This window comes from Oncorhynchus kisutch, linkage group LG9, assembly GCF_002021735.2.
Source record: "Oncorhynchus kisutch isolate 150728-3 linkage group LG9, Okis_V2, whole genome shotgun sequence".
NCBI lineage: Eukaryota > Metazoa > Chordata > Actinopteri > Salmoniformes > Salmonidae > Oncorhynchus > Oncorhynchus kisutch.
Genome location: NC_034182.2, coordinates 5,152,259 through 5,170,854, shown reverse-complemented (window position 1 = coordinate 5,170,854; position 18,596 = coordinate 5,152,259). Strand labels below are relative to the sequence as shown.

Below are 18,596 nucleotides of genomic sequence, written 5' to 3'. Positions count from 1 at the left end.
TAGCCACTCTGTACAAGTTCTCGCCACTCTCTACAAGTTCCCGCCACTCTCTATAAGTTCTCACAACAAGTTCTCGCCACTCTCTACAAGTTCTCACAACAAGTTCTCACCACTCTCTACAAGTTCTCACAACAAGTTCTAGCCACTCTCTACAAGTTCTCACAACAAGTTCTCGCCACTCTCTACAAGTTCTCACAACAAGTTCTCACCACTCTCTACAAGTTCTCGCGACTCTCTACAAGTTCTCGCCACTCTCTACAAGTTCTCACAACAAGTTCTCGCCACTCTCTACAAGTTCTCACTACAAGTTCTCACAACAAGTTCTAGCCACTCTCTACAAGTTCTCGCCACTCTCTACAAGTTCTCGCCACTCTCTACAAGTTCTCACAACAAGTTCTCGCCACTCTCTACAAGTTCTCGCCACTCTCTACAAGTTCTCGCCACTCTCTACAAGTTCTCACAACAAGTTCTTGCCACTCTCTACAAGTTCTCACAACAAGTTCTAGCCACTCTCTACAAGTTCTCACAACAAGTTCTCGCCACTCTCTACAAGTTCTCACAACAAGTTCTCGCCACTCTCTACAAGTTCTCACAACAAGTTCTCGCCACTCTCTACAAGTTCTCACAACAAGTTCTCGCCAGTCTCTACAAGTTCTCACAACAGGTTCTCGCCACTCTCTACAAGTTCTCACAACAAGTTCTCGCCACTCTCTACAAGTTCTCACAACAAGTTCTCGTAACTTTTGGGGAACCGTTCGTTCCACCTGGTGCCTGATTTGTTGCATATGGAACAATGTGTTGTGGGTAACTTCCTGTAAATGCCAGATTGGTTGACAGTATCCATGACTGAGTGCAGTACCATGGGTGTGGAGTTTCTGTCCTGCGTCACTGCTTGTGTAAGCCGAAGTCACACAGCATCTCACAGTAGGAATGCTGATCTAGAATAAGTCCATATAATATTATTCATTATTATCTAAAAGGCTAAACTGATCCTAGATCAGCACTCCTATTCTGAGATGCTTTGTGGATACATGCCCTGACCTGACTGCAACTAACAAGTCTGAAATCCCCCAATGGTGTGTGTGTGTGTGCATTTGTGCGTGTGTGTGTGTGCGTGCGAAGGAAGTGTTCCTGTCACAAATGTAACACTGTGGAGCTTCTTATACCATGCTTGAGTTGGTGTTTGGGTCATTGGGTTCCCTCTACCTACAAGTATGTTTTAATATGCAACATGTTCTTCCTGATCACGCTTTATCAGACCTTGTCACCTGTGATCTCTGTGGCTGAGCCTTGTGGGAGTCTGGGTACGGCGGGGGAAGTGAGAGAAAGGAGAGGGAGGGAGAAGAGGAGGGAATTACGTTAGCTATTGCTTCCCTCTCTCACTTTCTTTGCTCTTTCCGTCTCTCTTTTTTCTCTTTCTGTGTGAAGTAACACGTCCAGATCCAGTCACTTCCGTCCACCTGCAAAAATAGAACAGAACTTGACAGGGGGAATCTGTCTGCACAGAAAAAATACCCTGTTTTTACAATATTGTAGTCCAAAAATAGAGAGAGTGAACAAAAGTGAACGATGAAAATATAAAATCCTCCTACAGGTCATGCCCTCTCAGACACCCCATGAAGTCTTTCACGCCTGCCCACCCTCTCAAACCTCCGGCTGGAACTCCCCCAGAGGGGTCAGTCTAACTCCTTGACCATTAGAGTCCTGTCAATCACTCCCCACTTCTCTTCTATTCCCTCACAGCGTCACGCCCCCAGTGGTCGTCGGTCGCCGGGCAGATTTCCCAGTGGGGTGCTGTCGGCCCGGGCAGTGTTCTGAGCAAATAGCCCCCTCTTGACCGTATGACTCACCTGTTTACATGCAGTCCTTTACCCCCTGTCCCTCTCCCCTCCCTTCCTCCCACATCAGCCTGATTCCAACAGACACAGTTCTCCACAAGGGCTGTCTATATTAATATGGGTCCCCAAACACCCCCAGCTGCCTCCTCCCACCGCCCAGCAAGCCTTGCATGCAACCAGGGGTAGTAAAGGGTAGCATTGAGGGGCTGGTAGTAGACCCGGTCTGTCCTGTGTCTCCTATAGAGAGGAGAGTTATTCAGGCTTCCAGACTACTCATTATCTCTTCCTTCTGTTCTATATGAAGTGTAGTAGCGAGGTTGGACAACCTAAAAAAAACAATGGACTGTCCCAGTTTTAAAAGCAGAGTGTAAGTAATGGAGCCTAATGGTCCAAAATGAGATAATCCCTGGATGACTGATAGACCAGACACACGCTCTAACACTGTTGTGTATTTAGGAGTATTACAGCGCAATACCCCATGCTATGTTGCTGTATGGGGCCATTTTTCCTGAGAAAGCAATGTTCTAAAACATACAACTAATGGGTGGTAGACCACTAGCAGGGAACTGGGAAGGTTTAAAAAAAGTAATCTGGCCGTGGAGAAAGGACAGAGGAGAGGTGTGAATCCCCCAGTTCTAAGAGCTCTACTCTCACAGCTAGAGAGGAAGGAAGGTAATGAGACACTAGGGGTGGTAACTACTAACATCACTGCTGCTCTGTGACTGAGCTCAGCACAGGGAGATATGTGCAAGCTGGAGTGGTCCTATCATTAGCCAATTAGCCCTGGAAACCTCCAGATTGTCCCAGAAAACCAACATCGCAAAGGGCTCACATTGACCTCTGGTGGCTTTACCCAAACACCTAAGTCCATCCAAGTTTGGCTAGACTCCTAGATCCCCCCCCCAGAGCTCTCCTCCTCACCCCAACCCCAGGAGGACTCCGAGCCCTGCTTAGCCCCTAGCTGACAGGCTCATGTTTCAGGGTGCACAAGACACAGACATTCCAATATTAGTGAGATGAATAGGGACCAGGTACTGGGAGGAACTGGATTGGAAGAGGGAGGTTTTGAGGCCAACTTAAACCCTTCTCTGTCAGGTTCTGACCAACACGGCTGCCTGTATTTAAGGCCTTATTTCTCCTTCATAGACCTTTCCTCTGCTCCTTTGCAGTAATTGAAAACGGGGGATCTTTCTGCATTGGCTTAATAGAGCTGTCCCTGCCTCGCCGCAAAGCGGGGTTAATCACTTTTTCCAGTTCCATTACCCCTAGAGATTGCCTGCAGATGAGTAAAGACCCATGCTGGACAGGGAGGGAGCTGGGCTCTGGGCTTTCTACTCACACTGCTCGTATCTCCCCTTGCAGCAGGCTGAATAATTTGCACCACTTATTACGTACAGTACACAAGAAACTGTGTGTGTGTGCGCATACCTGTGTGTGTTCGCGTACCTGTGTGTGTGTGTGTGTGTGTGTGTGTGCGCGTACCTGTGTGTGTGTGTGTGTGTGTGTGTGTGTGTGTGTGTGTGTGTGTGTGTGTGTGTGTGTGTGTGTGTGTGTGTGTGTGTGTGTGTGTGTGTGTGTGTGTGCGCGCGTGTGTGTGTGTGCATGCATACCCGTGTGTGTACGCATACCTGTGTGTGTGTGTATGTGTGTGCGCGTACCTGTGTGTGTGTGTGCGCGTACCTGTGTGTGTGTGTGTGTGTGTGTGTGTGTGTGTGTGTGTGTGTGTGTGTGTGTGTGTGTGTGTGTGTGTGTGTGTGCGCGTGGGCACCTGTGTATGTCTGTGTGGGCGCAAGTGTGTAGGCGAGTGTCATCAGACCATCCTCTAATAAATGAGTATCCTTCCATTTTTTGACTTGCAGCTTGTCCACCCACTAAAATAGCAATTGGCAACTAATGTGCCACTCCAATGGCCCAGTTCATAGGAGTCAGAGTTCAGAGCACTCCAAGGCCCAGTTCATAGGAGTCAGAGTTCAGAGCACTCCAAGGCCCAGTTCATAGGAGTCAGAGTTCAGAGCACTCCAAGGCCCAGTTCATAGGAGTCAGAGTTCAGAGCACTCCAATGGCCCAGTTCATAGGAGTCAGAGTTCAGAGCACACCAAGGCCCAGTTCATAGGAGTCAGAGTTCAGAGCACTCCAAGGCCCAGTTCATAGGAGTCAGAGTTCAGAGCACTCCAAGGCCCAGTTCATAGGAGTAAGAGTTCAGAGCACTCCAAGGCCCAGTTCATAGGAGTCAGAGTTCAGAGCACTCCAAGGCCCAGTTCATAGGAGTCAGAGTTCAGAGCACTCCAAGGCCCAGTTCATAGTAGTCAGAGTTCAGAGCACTCCAAGGCCCAGTTCATAGGAGTCAGAGTTCAGAGCACTCCAAGGCCCAGTTCATAGAAGTCAGAGTTCAGAGCACTCCAAGGCCCAGTTCATAGAAGTCAGAGTTCAGAGCACTCCAAGGCCCAGTTCATATGAGTCAGAGTTCAGAGCACTCCAAGGCCCAGTTCATAGGAGTCAGAGTTCAGAGCACTCCAAGGCCCAGTTCATAGAAGTCAGAGTTCAGAGCACTCCAAGGCCCAGTTCATAGGAGTCAGAGTTCAGAGCACTCCAAGGCCCCATCAAGTGCCTCTCTGTCTGCACCGCATGTCAGCTGTCCAAACTGGCCTCCAAAGAAATGTCTGAAACTGTTTGAAAAAAAAAGCAGAATCCAAGATACACACTTTTCAAGCAATTCTCTAATGATGAAACGCCAGCAGGGATATTTACCATCAATATTTAGTACATGGCCATGTTATGTTTCCCGTTCACTCAGCTCAAGTGATAGTGAATACAGTACCTGTATCTAAAGAATGGAGGGGGGAAATGTACCGCACCTTGAATCAAAGTGAGCAGTAATCTGTTGTTTATACTTTCTTGTATTTTCAAAGCTTCCTCTCTAGGTGGTAATGAAGCCTTGGATGAAGTAGAACTCTGAAATACACAACTTTTTGTTACGTCCCCCTGTTTCCTTGAAGATAGCACTAAAACCGTTTTGTTGTTTGATCATGCAGGCGAGCTATCCACACATTAATGGAATGGGTTTTGAAGCGGGGGCATTCCTTTAATATTTTTAATTGGTATGTTCCAGATGAATATCTCCCCGATTTAATATAGTGAACTTAATTGTTTGATGTGGTGCCACCTGTCTCTAGCCTATTTATGCACGCAAACACAGGCTTTAATTTGGTTTATTTCATTTAATTTAATTTATTGTAATTACACTGTTAGTGTTCCTCAGATCAAAACCAGTGTTCTCACTCTGATTATTCGTTTATCCGTGTCTGTAAAGCAATTGCAAGTGTCTCGCCGAGGATTACTTTAAATGGTCGGAATGTCCTGAGCTTTCAACTGTAATCAAAATGGGAATTAATTTGAAACCAACAAACACCTGTTGAGGGCAGAGTAATGATGGACGGCTGCACAGTCGCAGTCGGACTGTAGCTAATGGGTGTTAAGAAGCGTTGCAATAGATGGTCAAGTGGATTCATACAGTAGTTATATAAAGTGAGTCTGTTGGAGCTAGTCTTTTTGTCACTACCTTCCTCCACCATAACAGACAGACATCAGACTGAAGAGCCCTGGGCCCCTCCTCTGTATTGGTGTGTAGTAAAAGCACTTTCTCCCATTGATTCAGACTATCGATCCCGGCTGGAGCATTTATCCCAAACACTCGCTCTCGCTCTCTCTTTCTCTCTCTCTTTCTCTCTCTTTCTCTCTCTCTTTCTCTCTCTCTTTCTCTCATCTGTTCTTTGACAAAACAATTACAACACTATTATGCTTTCCTGCTTACCAACAGGCTCCTAGACAGCTTCTACCCCTAAGCCATAAGATTGCTAAAAAGCCAGACTGCTAAATAACCAGACTGCTAAATAGCCAGACTGCTAAATAGTCAATTAATGGTACCTGAACTAGCTGCACTGACTCTATTTGCACCGACCCTATGCACACCCACTAGACTATATATACACACCATATACACACCCACTAGACTATATATACACACTCGGTAGACTACATATACACACCATATACACACTCACTAGACTATATACACACCATATACACACTCACTAGACTATATATACACACCATATACACACTCACTAGACTATATATACACACCATATACACACTCACTAGACTATATATACACACCATATACACACTCACTAGACTATATACAGTATACACACTCACTAGACTACATATACACATCATATACACACTCACTAGACTACATATACATACCATATACACACTCACTAGACTATATATACACACCATATACACACTCACTAGACTATATACAGTATACACACTCACTAGACTACATATACACACCATATACACACTCACTCGACTACATATACACACCATATACACACTCACTAGACTACATATACACACCATATACACACTCACTAGACTATATATACACACCATATACACACTCACTAGACTACATATACACACCATATACACACTCACTAGCAGACATATACACACCATATACACACTCACTAGACTATATATACACACCATATACACACTCACTAGCAGACATATACACACCATATACACACTCACTAGACTATATATATACACCATATACACACTCACTAGACTATATATACACACCATATACACACTCACTAGACTATATATACACACTCACTAGACTACATATACACACCATATACACACTCACTAGACTATATATACACACCATATACACACTCACTAGACTATATATACACACCATATACACACTCACTAGACTATATATACACACCATATACACACTCACTAGACTATATATACACACCATATACACACTCACTAGACTATATATACACACCATATACACACTCACTAGAATATAGATACACACACCATATACACACTCACTAGACTACATATACACACCATATACACACTCACTCGACTACATATACACACCATATACACACTCACTAGACTACATATACACACCATATACACACTCACTAGACTATATATACACACCATATACACACTCACTAGACTATATATACACACCATATACACACTCACTAGACTACATATACACACCATATACACACTCACTAGACTACATATACACACCACATACACACTCACTAGACTACATATACACACCACATACACACTCACTAGACTATATATATACTAGTGTTTCCCAAACTTGTGGTCGGGGTCCTCTGAAAATGAAATGGGGTCCACTTAGAAAATCTATAATCTTATCAAACAAATGACAAAATATGTATTCAAATGAGTATAAAATACAACCTTTTAGTGTCAACTAAGGGCCTCTAATGCACTTTCATGTCATTACTTTGATTCGGCACAGCATAACAGACCCAAAACTGAGGGAATATCATTTTTTAAATTGGGGTCCCCTGCGTTTTCTAGTGTCAATTTGGGGTTGTGTGCAGAAAGGTTTGTGAACCCTTCATATATACACACCATATATACACTCACTCACACACACACTATATTGACAATCCAACAAAAAATCCACACACATTCACATACTCTACATACGCACACACACACATAACACACACACGCAGACTGACACAACATTAACACACATACATACATACACATTACACACACAGGCACACTTACAGACAAACACTTTTACACTCATCATTTGTGGCTGCTACTCTGTTCCTTATTTACTCTTATTATTATCTATCCTGATGCCTAGTAACTTTACTTCATGTACATATCTACCTCAAATACCTTATTATTATCTATCCTGATGCCTAGTCACTTTACTTCATGTACATATCTACCTCAAATACCTTATTATTATCTATCCTGAGGCCTAGTCACTTTACTTCATGTACATATCTACCTCAAATACCTTATTATTATCTATCCTGAGGCCTAGTCACTTTACTTCATGTACATATCTACCTCAAATACCTTGTTATTATCTATCCTGATGCCTAGTCACTTCACCCTGCCTTCATGTATCTATCTCAAATACCTCATACCTCTGTACATTGATCTGGTACTGGTACTCCCTATATATAGCTCCACATTGATCTGGTACTGGTACTCCCTGTATATAGCTCCACATTGATCTGGTACTGGTACTGTCACGAATCCCGCTTCCTGAGTCTGTGTTTGCCTGTGTTTCGGTCCTGGAGTGTGTTTCCGGTGTCCTGGAACGCACCCTGTCTGGTTGCCGGGCGAATTAGCTTGTTGGGAGATCGATGTTCACCCGCACCTGTATCCCATCAGTAATCTGCACACCTGTCCTGATCATCACCTCTCCCCTTCAAAAGCTCTGACCTGACATCCATTCCCTGCCGGATCGTTAGCCATGAACAGTATGTTGTGCCATAGTATCAGCCTCAAGTTGGATAGAATTTGTTTTGTTGTTTTTTTACGTATTGCTTGCCTTAAACTTACCTCCGTTTGTTCTGTCTTCAGTTACTCACCCGGATCATTTACCCCATTCCCGCCTGGTCGTCGGAGGACTCCGCTACCCCATTGGATCCACCTATTTACTCCCATCAACTCACCACCGCTGCCCGCTACGCCACCTGGATATATCTACCCATTCACATTCACTTGTAAATAAATACTCACCTTCTTCCTACTCTCCTTGTCCTGGTCTGCTTCTGGGTTCGATTTTGAAAGAACATGACAGGTACTCCCTGTATATAGCTCCACATTGATCTGGTACTGGTACTACCTGTATATAGCTCCACATTGATCTGGTACTGGTACTCCCTGTATATAGCTCCACATTGATCTGGTACTGGTACTCCCTGTATATAGCTCCACATTGATCTGTTACTGGTACTCCCTGTATATAGCTCCACATTGATCTGGTACTGGTACTCCCTGTATATAGCTCCACATTGATCTGGTACTGGTACTCCCTTTATATAGCTCCACATTGATCTGGTACTGGTACTCCCTGTATATAGCTCCACATTGATCTGGTACTGGTACTCCCTATATATAGCTCCACATTGATCTGGTACTGGTACTCCCTGTATATAGCTCCACATTGATCTGGTACTGGTACTCCCTGTATATAGCTCCACATTGATCTGGTACTGGTACTCCCTGTATATAGCTCCACATTGATCTGGTACTGGTACTCCCTGTATATAGCTCCACATTGATCTGGTACTGGTACTCCCTGTATATAGCTCCACATTGATCTGGTACTGGTACTCCCTGTATATAGCTCCACATTGATCTGGTACTGGTACTCCCTGTATATAGCTCCACATTGATCTGGTACTGGTACTACCTGTATATAGCTCCACATTGATCTGGTACTGGTACTCCCTGTATATAGCTCCACATTGATCTGGTACTGGTACTCCCTGTATATAGCTCCACATTGATCTGGTACTGGTACTCCCTGTATATAGCTCCACATTGATCTGGTACTGGTACTCCCTGTATATAGCTCCACATTGATCTGGTACTGGTACTCCCTGTATATAGCTCCACATTGATCTGGTACTGGTACTCCCTGTATATAGCTCCACATTGATCTGGTACTGGTACTACCTGTATATAGCTCCACATTGATCTGGTACTGGTACTCCCTGTATATAGCTCCACATTGATCTGGTACTGGTACTCCCTGTATATAGCTCCACATTGATCTGGTACTGGTACTCCCTGTATATAGCTCCACATTGATCTGGTACTGGTACTCCCTGTATATAGCTCCACATTGATCTGGTACTGGTACTCCCTGTATATAGCTCCACATTGATCTGGTACTGGTACTACCTGTATATAGCTCCACATTGATCTGGTACTGGTACTCCCTGTATATAGCTCCACATTGATCTGGTACTGGTACTACCTGTATATAGCTCCACATTGATCTGGTACTGGTACTCCCTGTATATATGTAGCTCCATTCTTGTGTATTTTATTTTATTCCTTGTGTTACTATCTTATTTGGATTATTATTTTTCAACTCTGCATCATAGGGAAAAGCTCGTAAGCAATCATTTCCCGGTAAAGTCTACACCAGTTGTATTTGGCGCATGTGACAAATAACATTTGATTTGATTTACAACCTAAGCAAAGCAGTCATTTTGGGTCAAGTGCTCTCTCTGTCTCCAGTGGATGATAGGTTTTAGACAACTTTCAATTTAATTATTCAACTTCAAATAGTTTATTGTCGTCCTGCATCTTTCAATACATTTAAGTTCCTTCATTCTTGGATATAGCAGCACAGTTTACATTTTGCAATCCAGCGTTTGGATGTCGTTCTGAAATGGCTTCGCTCTACATGCACCTCAAATACTGAGTGAGTGGTTTTAAACCACCATTTTGGGGAATTTTTTTGGAACCCTTTTTGGGAGGTTTTTAATCTGCAATGGGGATGGATGACAGTAGTACTTCAATTGGAGTGTCTCTCTTTCTTCCTTTATAAGAGGTTATCAAGTTAACCTAACAAGCCTCTGCCTGCAGCAAAATTACTTTATCCCATCAAGTCACAAAGAAAAAGTTATTTGGTATATGGTCCGAAATAAGATCACTCGACTCAATGCCCCACGGTGCATCGTTCAATTTGATTGACTACAATGACATGTAGTGGCTACTGAATCGTTTGTGGCAATTAGCAGTTGACATTTAACCTCTCAGGGATAGGCATCTTGCTAGCGGGACAACTTCCAGTGAAACTGGAGGGCGCGCAATTCAAATAAATAATCATAGAAATTATGGACATTAAACATTTAGGTACATACAAGCGTCTTATATCGGTTGAAAGCTTAAATTCTTGTTAATTTAACTGCACTGTCTGATTTACAGTAGCTATTACAGCGAAAACATGCCATGCGATTGTTTGAGGACGGCGCCCCACATCAAAATATTATTCCACGGCACAGGTTTCATAAATTCACAAATAGCGATTAAATATTCACTTACTTTTTGAAAATCTTCAAGCCTGAAACCTTGAACATAGACCCAGTAGAAGCCATAGGAGTTGCATCCTGGGAGCTAGAATTGAGTATGCCCTTATACTTGCCATTGGAAGAGCATGCTCTCTCTCAAAAGAATTCTGGTTGGTTTTTCTTTGGATTTTCTCCTACCATATCTATTGTGTTATATTCTCCTACATTATTTTAACATTTATACCAACTTCAAAGTGTTTTCTTTCCAATGGTACCAATTATTTGCATATCCTGGTTTCATGGCCTGAGTAACAGGCAGTTTACTTTGGGCACATCATTCAGGTGGAAATTGAGAAAAAAGGGGCCTAGCCCTAACATTTAACTATTCGCTAAATGGACATAATTAAACATGAACTGGCTAGTTAACTCATGGATTCTACACATAAGGTGAACTGTCATTGGATATTCCTCCCATTCTTTTTCATGTCCTTCACATGAAAGTCAACTTTTTGATTCCTCTCTGATGAAATTGACGGCAATTCTCATCGCTCTGGCTTCCCTGGCTTCAGCTTTCCCTCTCATCTCCAATGGATGTAGAGCCCGGCTGATTTGGCAGCCTTGTAATTTCCTCAAACAGCACGGTCCAAAACACTCTGCCCGCTGAGAGTCCTGGTCCAAAACACTCTGCCTGCTGAGAGTCCTGGTCCAAAACACTCTGCCCGCTGAGAGTCCTGGTCCAAAACACTCTGCCCGCTGAGAGTCCTGGTCCAAAACACTCTGCCTGCTGAGAGTCCTGGTCCAAAACACTCTGCCCGCTGAGAGTCCTGGTCCAAAACACTCTGCCTGCTGAGAGTCCTGGTCCAAAACACTCTGCCCGCTGAGAGTCCTGGTCCAAAACACTCTGCCCGCTGAGAGTCCTGGTCCAAAACACTGCCCGCTGAGAGTCCTGGTCCAAAACACTCTGCCTGCTGAGAGTCCTGGTCCAAAACACTCTGCCCGCTGAGAGTCCTGGTCCAAAACACTCTGCCCGCTGAGAGTCCTGGTCCAAAACACTCTGCCCGCTGAGAGTCCTGGTCCAAAACACTCTGCCTGCTGAGAGTCCTGGTCCAAAACACTCTGCCCGCTGAGAGTCCTGGTCCAAAACACTCTGCCTGCTGAGAGTCCTGGTCCAAAACACTCTGCCTGCTGAGAGTCCTGGTCCAAAACACTCTGCCTGCTGAGAGTCCTGGTCCAAAACACTGCCCGCTGAGAGTCCTGGTCCAAAACACTCTGCCCGCTGAGAGTCCTGGTCCAAAACACTCTGCCTGCTGAGAGTCCTGGTCCAAAACACTCTGCCTTCTGAGGTCCAAAACACTCTGCCTGCTGAGAGTCCTGGTCCAAACCACTGCCCGCTGAGAGTCCTGGTCCAAAACACTCTGCCCGCTGAGAGTCCTGGTCCAAAACACTCTGCCTGCTGAGAGTCCTGGTCCAAAACACTCTGCCTGCTGAGAGTCCTGGTCCAAAACACTCTGCCTGCTGAGAGTCCTGGTCCAAAACACTGCCCGCTGAGAGTCCTGGTCCAAAACACTCTGCCCGCTGAGAGTCCTGGTCCAAAACACTCTGCCTGCTGAGAGTCCTGGCAAAAATTGGGAAACCTGCAGGAGAGCACTCTTTCCAAACCTAAACCTTGATGGTAGCTTAAAGAACATGTTTCTAGTAGTAATAATTCTACAGTATCTCTATATCTATCTTTCTCAAGCAATATACAGGGACAGAGAAAGAGGAAGAGATAAACAGCATTGCCAGTGTTGCACCTGGGAGAGGGCCATGTGGGGGTTTTGGGCATGGAGGGAGGGAGCTGACCCAGTTAGAGTGAGTCTGGCTGGGTAGTGGGGAGGAGTTGGTCTGGTCTGTGGGCACCGCTATCCAGGCGCAGGGTGTGATGGGGGCCCTGCTAAGCCATCTGGCCATCCTGTAATTGGGTAGGGCTTTTACACCTGCATGGCACACCTCGAGAGGGATGAGCTTTTGAGATGGAAGAGGGGAAGTAGAAACTCAGACTCGTTGTGCTTCCTCAGGTGCTTAGAGGAAAACGACTGAAAGTGAAAAGCAGCTGGTCTTGTTTCAATCTGTCCACTATCCTGAATCCATTATCCTCCATCTTTGTTTGGCATGTTGATTTGAGAGATTTCCAGGCTTTGGTGTCCTGATATTTTAGCTGGCCTTGTATCTGACAGACTAGGTACATTTGACGTGTTGCCTCAGCAGTGGAACAGAGTGGGCATGCTGGTGCATGGCTGTGAGAGGAAGTGGTCTCATTATGACAAAATTGACGCTATGTGTTAAAAGGGCATTTCTGAATTTTATCGGCATGCATCATTTAACATGCTCTCTGTGATGTATTATTTAGCTTTGGCTTGAAGTTGGTTTATAATAAAGGCAATTGAAAGGGCAGGTATTGACTTACTGTTGAAACGGAGATCGCTATGGCGATGACAGCCCATGGAAAGGGGAAAAGGTCATAGAGGCAAATGAGCTGCCAGCCAGCCAGAACAGAATGCAACTCCATGTTCAAGTTGGTCACCTGCCACACAAGGGTCTTCAGACTCTATACGAGACTTGTTTATACAAGTATACATAGAATTTGAGATAGAATAACCCTAATATTCTGGGATGATCCTTGAAATGAGAAGCATCACCGTCTCTGTGGATGGTCTCCAACTCACAGTAGGCCTGAGAACATTCTATCTCCAAGCATAATGCATTTGACAGTAATGTCACAATGATCAAAGGTGTTTTACACTTTATATGTGACCACCTGCACATAGAGAACATTAAAATGGCTGCCTTAAGCTAGGCCCAAGTTAGAAAATACTTTAAGCATTTGATGATAATTTGTCTTTCTATAAAGCATCAGTGGTGATGCATTAATACAACAGTGATATCAACTCTTGTACTACATAGTTACAACATCATGTAGCCTATAGCCACTCATTCTCCAAGAGCCTGTTCATAGGCAAAGAGCCAATAGCATCCATCACTTGGTGCTTTGACCTTGAGAGAGAACAGTGGAACAAAATGATCTGATCACGTCTCTGAGTCTCGACATCAGCCGCTACGTCTCTTTGAGTAACTGGGCATATGAATAAGAAATGCACTGAGAGCAAATAGATAAATGATTTGTTTCAGCTCTGTCACTTCAGTTTAGCATCTAGGCCTAGGTCCTTTGTGCTGAGGACAAAGTGGCTATATGGGTCATTCCCCTGGTAGGTGGGTCTGTACTCTTCACAGGGGCCCAAAAGGGGGGCGCCACCAAACATCAGGGCGTGTCACAAAGATCTCCCTAATGTTCCAAAGTGTCGGATGTTCTCTTTAATGACAGCCCCGCCACCCTGATCTGGCCTCTAAGTGGATAGATTGTCTCTCTTGTTCCCACAATGCAAATGTGCTCCTAAATGGGGCTGTTTTCTGCTCAGGGTTTCTTGTAATTACAGCCCTTTGATGGAGCTCCTTTGTTCAGCCTATGACTCACTCACGCCTGTTAGGAGAGCGGGAAACTTTAGCAGGTGTGCATTAGGGCCCTTCGGATTGGAGTTTGACGTGGACGAACATGAAAACATCACGCCTGAAGCCTACAATACAATACATGCCCTCCATTCCCTTCCCACGGGATCAATCCTATCTGCAATAGAAGAGAAGATGCCTCCTCCCACATACCCTACTCTCTCCTGAGAGCGGCATTATATTCCGAAAGTCCTCTCCCTGCCTGCACTGAAGTGTCTCTGTCGTGGCCCGTCGTGCCTCTCCACGGCTCAGCCCCCACACTCACCTCGATGCTGCCTTTCAAAGGGAGACAATGGAAGGCAGGGAGAACAGGAAGGTGTAGGTGGAACTTTGAACTAGAGGGGAGATTCAAAGGGCTCACAGAAGCACTGATTGCTGTGTTCATTCATAGAAATTAGCTAAGATATCAGGGAGGGAGTTTCAAGCCAAGCTAGAACCTGAGTTAGAACACATCAATGCAATTGTATACCCTTTATAAAATAGCCTATACAGTTGAAGTCGGAAGTTTACATACACTTAGGTTGGAGTCATTAAAACTCGTTTTTCAACCACTCCACAAAGTTCTTGTTAACTAACTATAGTTTTGGCAAGTCGGTTGGGACATCTACTTTGTGCATGACATGCAAGTCATTTTTATAACAATTGTTTACAGACAGATGATTTCACTTATAATTCACTGTATCACAATTCCAGTGGTTTAGAAGTTTACATAAGTTGACTGTGCATTTAAACAGCTTGTAACATTCCAGAAAATTATGTTATGGCTATAGAAGCTTCTGACAAGCACAGGCTTGTCAATGCCTGCAAAGTGAGTGAGCAACACCGCCTCATGCTAACAGGCTTGTCAATGCCTGCAAAGTGGGTGAGCAATACCGCCTCATGCTAACAGGCTTGTCAATGCCTGCAAAGTCAGTGAGCAATACCGCCTCATGTTAACAGGCTTGTCAATGCCTGCAAAGTCAGTGAGCAATACCGCCTCATGTTAACAGGCTTGTCAATGCCTGCAAAGTCAGTGAGCAATACCGCCTCATGCTAACAGGCTTGTCAATGCCTGCAAAGTCAGTGAGCAATACCGCCTCATGTTAACAGGCTTGTCAATGCCTGCAAAGTCAGTGAGCAATACCGCCTCATGCTAACAGGCTTGTCAATGCCTGCAAAGTCAGTGAGCAATACCGCCTCATGCTAACAGGCTTGTCAATGCCTGCAAAGTCAGTGAGCAACACCGCCTCATGCTAACAGGCTTGTCAATGCCTGCAAAGTCAGTGAGCAATACCGCCTCATGCTAACAGGCTTGTCAATGCCTGCAAAGTGAGTGAGCAATACCGCCTCATGCTAACAGGCTTGTCAATGCCTGCAAAGTCAGTGAGCAACAGCTAATCCTGTAAATACGCTGTACTCTAAATTTGATAAAATGTTTTCTCCCATTGACATACTTAGTAAACCTACAAGGCAATCGGATCAATGTTAGCAATACTATATTTGTTCTCAATTCATTCACATGCCTGGGAGTCCATTTGCATGACTAGAATAGATAACGGCATAAAAGTTCACACTTAAAGTAAAGAGTGGAGGTGTTAGATGCTTTTTGTACGTCCCAAATGCCACCCTATTCCCTACATTTGGGACACAGACTTTGTGTGGTGTGAAAGCCAGCTTCATCTGCCTGGGATTGCTGGTTGAACCCTGCAATATCATTGTGGTTTCAAGGTGTGTTTACTCAGGCTGAGCCAGCAACTAGTCATACAGAGGGAGCATCCACTCACTCATCTATAGCAGGGCCAGAGAAAACTGTCTGTCACAACCAGGCATCTGTCACAACCAGCTAATCTTACCTGACTCTCTCTTGCTTTTGTCTTTCTTTCTCACTCTGTCTCCCTGTCTCTCTTTTTCTCTCGCTCCACCTTCGATCTGCCTCTCTGTATCTATTTATTCTATGTACACTGGAAGCAATATTAAATTAGGTGTGTTAAACTCAACTCTTTCTCCATCTCTCCTCCAGCTTCTGCCTGGCTGCCCACCACCACCATGGCTGAGAGTCGAAGGGAAGCCCTGGCAGCGGCCCCGATGGCCACCACTGCCTCCACGGTCGGTGCCAACTCTACCGACATCTCCGGCACCGGATCCAGCGAGGACTTCTCCAAGCTCAAGGACAAGTTCATGAATGAGCTCAACAAAATCCCACGTGAGTCATGTTAGTGGTTGGTGTCCCCTAACCTGCCCGGTGACAGGGTGGTGATTGGTTGAGTAGCTACTTCCTGTAGACATCTCACAAATGCCTTACAGCACCCTTGGATCTGTTCTTTAGCGACTAATTGCAATCAACAAAGTACAAGTGGCCATTATGACTGATTGTGGATAGGGACTAATGGTCTTACTCAGAAGTACTGTGACTACTTTTAGAAACCCATTTGGCATTTGAGGTGCCAAGAAAACAAACGGAGTTGACTTCAGAGTTGTGTTTGGAAAGTATGTCTAATTTCCAAAATCGTTGGTTTTCTCAAAGCAAATTAACTTTTTCAATCTCCAAAGTTGTCTGTATTGCTGGGCACCCTGTGTTTCTTCCCTCCATCAATACCCTCCCCTGACAGGAGACACAACTACAGCATGTTGGAATCCTGACCAACTGTGAACCCATCACTCCTATATAAAAACTTTCCACCCAGTGGTTCCGGAGGAGACACTTGTCTTTGCCTGTAACGTCTGTGGAACAGTAGCAGTTAGTTTGGGACAGCAGCATCCTTTGTTTATCCCAAACCCCAACCTACTAATCCAGTGGACGTTGTTGTGTTCAGCCTCCCAAGTCCTAAATATAGACAAATCCACCGGCTCATGTGGAAGTAATTCTCGTGTCAGGAAATGGCTCCCGTGAAAAAGAGAGGTTCTGTTGCTTTAGCTCCAACGTGAATGACGTCACTTGTCATATTATGGTGTCCTAGATTCATAGCGCAGGGAGCCTGATAGCGATGAAAGATTTCTCAGGCGTCTGGTCTGGCTAATTTAAAACCAACAACATATTTGCTTTGGGAAATAAAGCCGAAGAAGCTTTAAACAGTAGTCCGTGGTCAGTATGTGCTGCCCTGGACTTTACTCCAGCAGACCAGAGATAGACTTTCATTGATTGACAAATGACAAGTGACAAACACTTCCTGGTCTCCTCATAGAAGTGTGTTGGAGCCATTGGGTGCTCCAATGAAATTGGCACCACTGAGGAGCATATGGAAGCCATAATGAAGACACTGTGGAGGGGGGTGACTCTGATGTCCCCTGTGCCTTGGAGTAATGGTCCCTCATATCAGAACTGTTTCACCGTGAGAGGGCTTGAAGATACGTCACCTGCCACATTTAGCTACTAAACTACACCCCTCAATCCTAGCCAGCACAGCTAACCTGGTGCCTCAGCACTCTCACAATGGAGTTATGTTACCCTTCCAAAACACCCGGTCTTTCCTTCATTTCACTGTCTGTATTTGGCAATGACATGGTGGCAACCAGCCCATTAGGCTTTGTAACAACCCATGTACCACCTCTCTCCCTAATTATCACATTGTGTGATGTGGACAAAGACTAAATAAAGGGTTGTTGGGTGCGCCTCAGACAGAGATGGTATCTGCAAGCAGACCCCCAAAAAGCCACTCAATTATAGTAGAGTTTAAATTACAGTTTTTGCTCCAGCACTCAGTCAGAACTAGAAAATGAGCGGCTCCGCGCCGAGGGCTGCCAGCCTGATAAATGCCCACTGATGTGTTTGTGCCAGGGAATATCAATACAGCTACTCCCAGGATGGGGACAGGGCATTTATAAGGAATATTCAAGGGGAGAAGGCAGCGTGAATAAAACAGAATGAATCCATTGCCATAGCAAATTCTTTCCTTGTGGGTATTTCTACATAGGAATAGATGGTTATCTATAAGACTTGACTCCTGGAGGTAAAGCTGAATGCATGGTGTTGTCAGAGTCGGGCATCTTGTGCTGTATCTCTGGTATAACTCAGTGGAATGCCTTGTGACATTAACAAAGATCCATGGATTCATCTCCAAGCCAGAAGCTCCTCTTCAGCCCCATCTGTTGGCTGCTGCTGCTGGATGTGGCTGTTTCTCAAATGGAGTTGAATTGCATCCTTACAAAAATCTTCAGTGTTTTCTTCATACATTTCCCTTCTCAAAATTATTTTAAACCACCAAACCTGGTTTAAAAAAAAAACAAATAAAGCAACACCACACGGCACAACGCCTCTCCCCCATGTGACCTACTTGTTGTGTGTAAGTACTGACATGTATGTGTA

General features: G+C 44.7%; 1 protein-coding gene across 6 annotated transcripts in view; it reads left to right on the top strand.

Moving 5' to 3' along the window:
- LOC109896628 (synaptotagmin-1) overlaps positions 1-18,596 on the top strand; it is a 219,590-nt gene that overhangs the window by 153,140 nt on the left and 47,854 nt on the right. For 5 of the 6 annotated variants that reach the window (XM_031831610.1, XM_031831605.1, XM_031831607.1 and 2 more), the window contains one exon: positions 16,314-16,496. In XM_031831610.1, coding sequence (XP_031687470.1) covers positions 16,340-16,496 — 157 coding nt within the window. In that variant the 5' untranslated portion in view covers positions 16,314-16,339. Of the gene's footprint in view, positions 1-8,425; positions 8,468-16,313; positions 16,497-18,596 lie in introns of those variants that run through there. The other variant, XM_031831609.1, reaches the window with a different exon arrangement.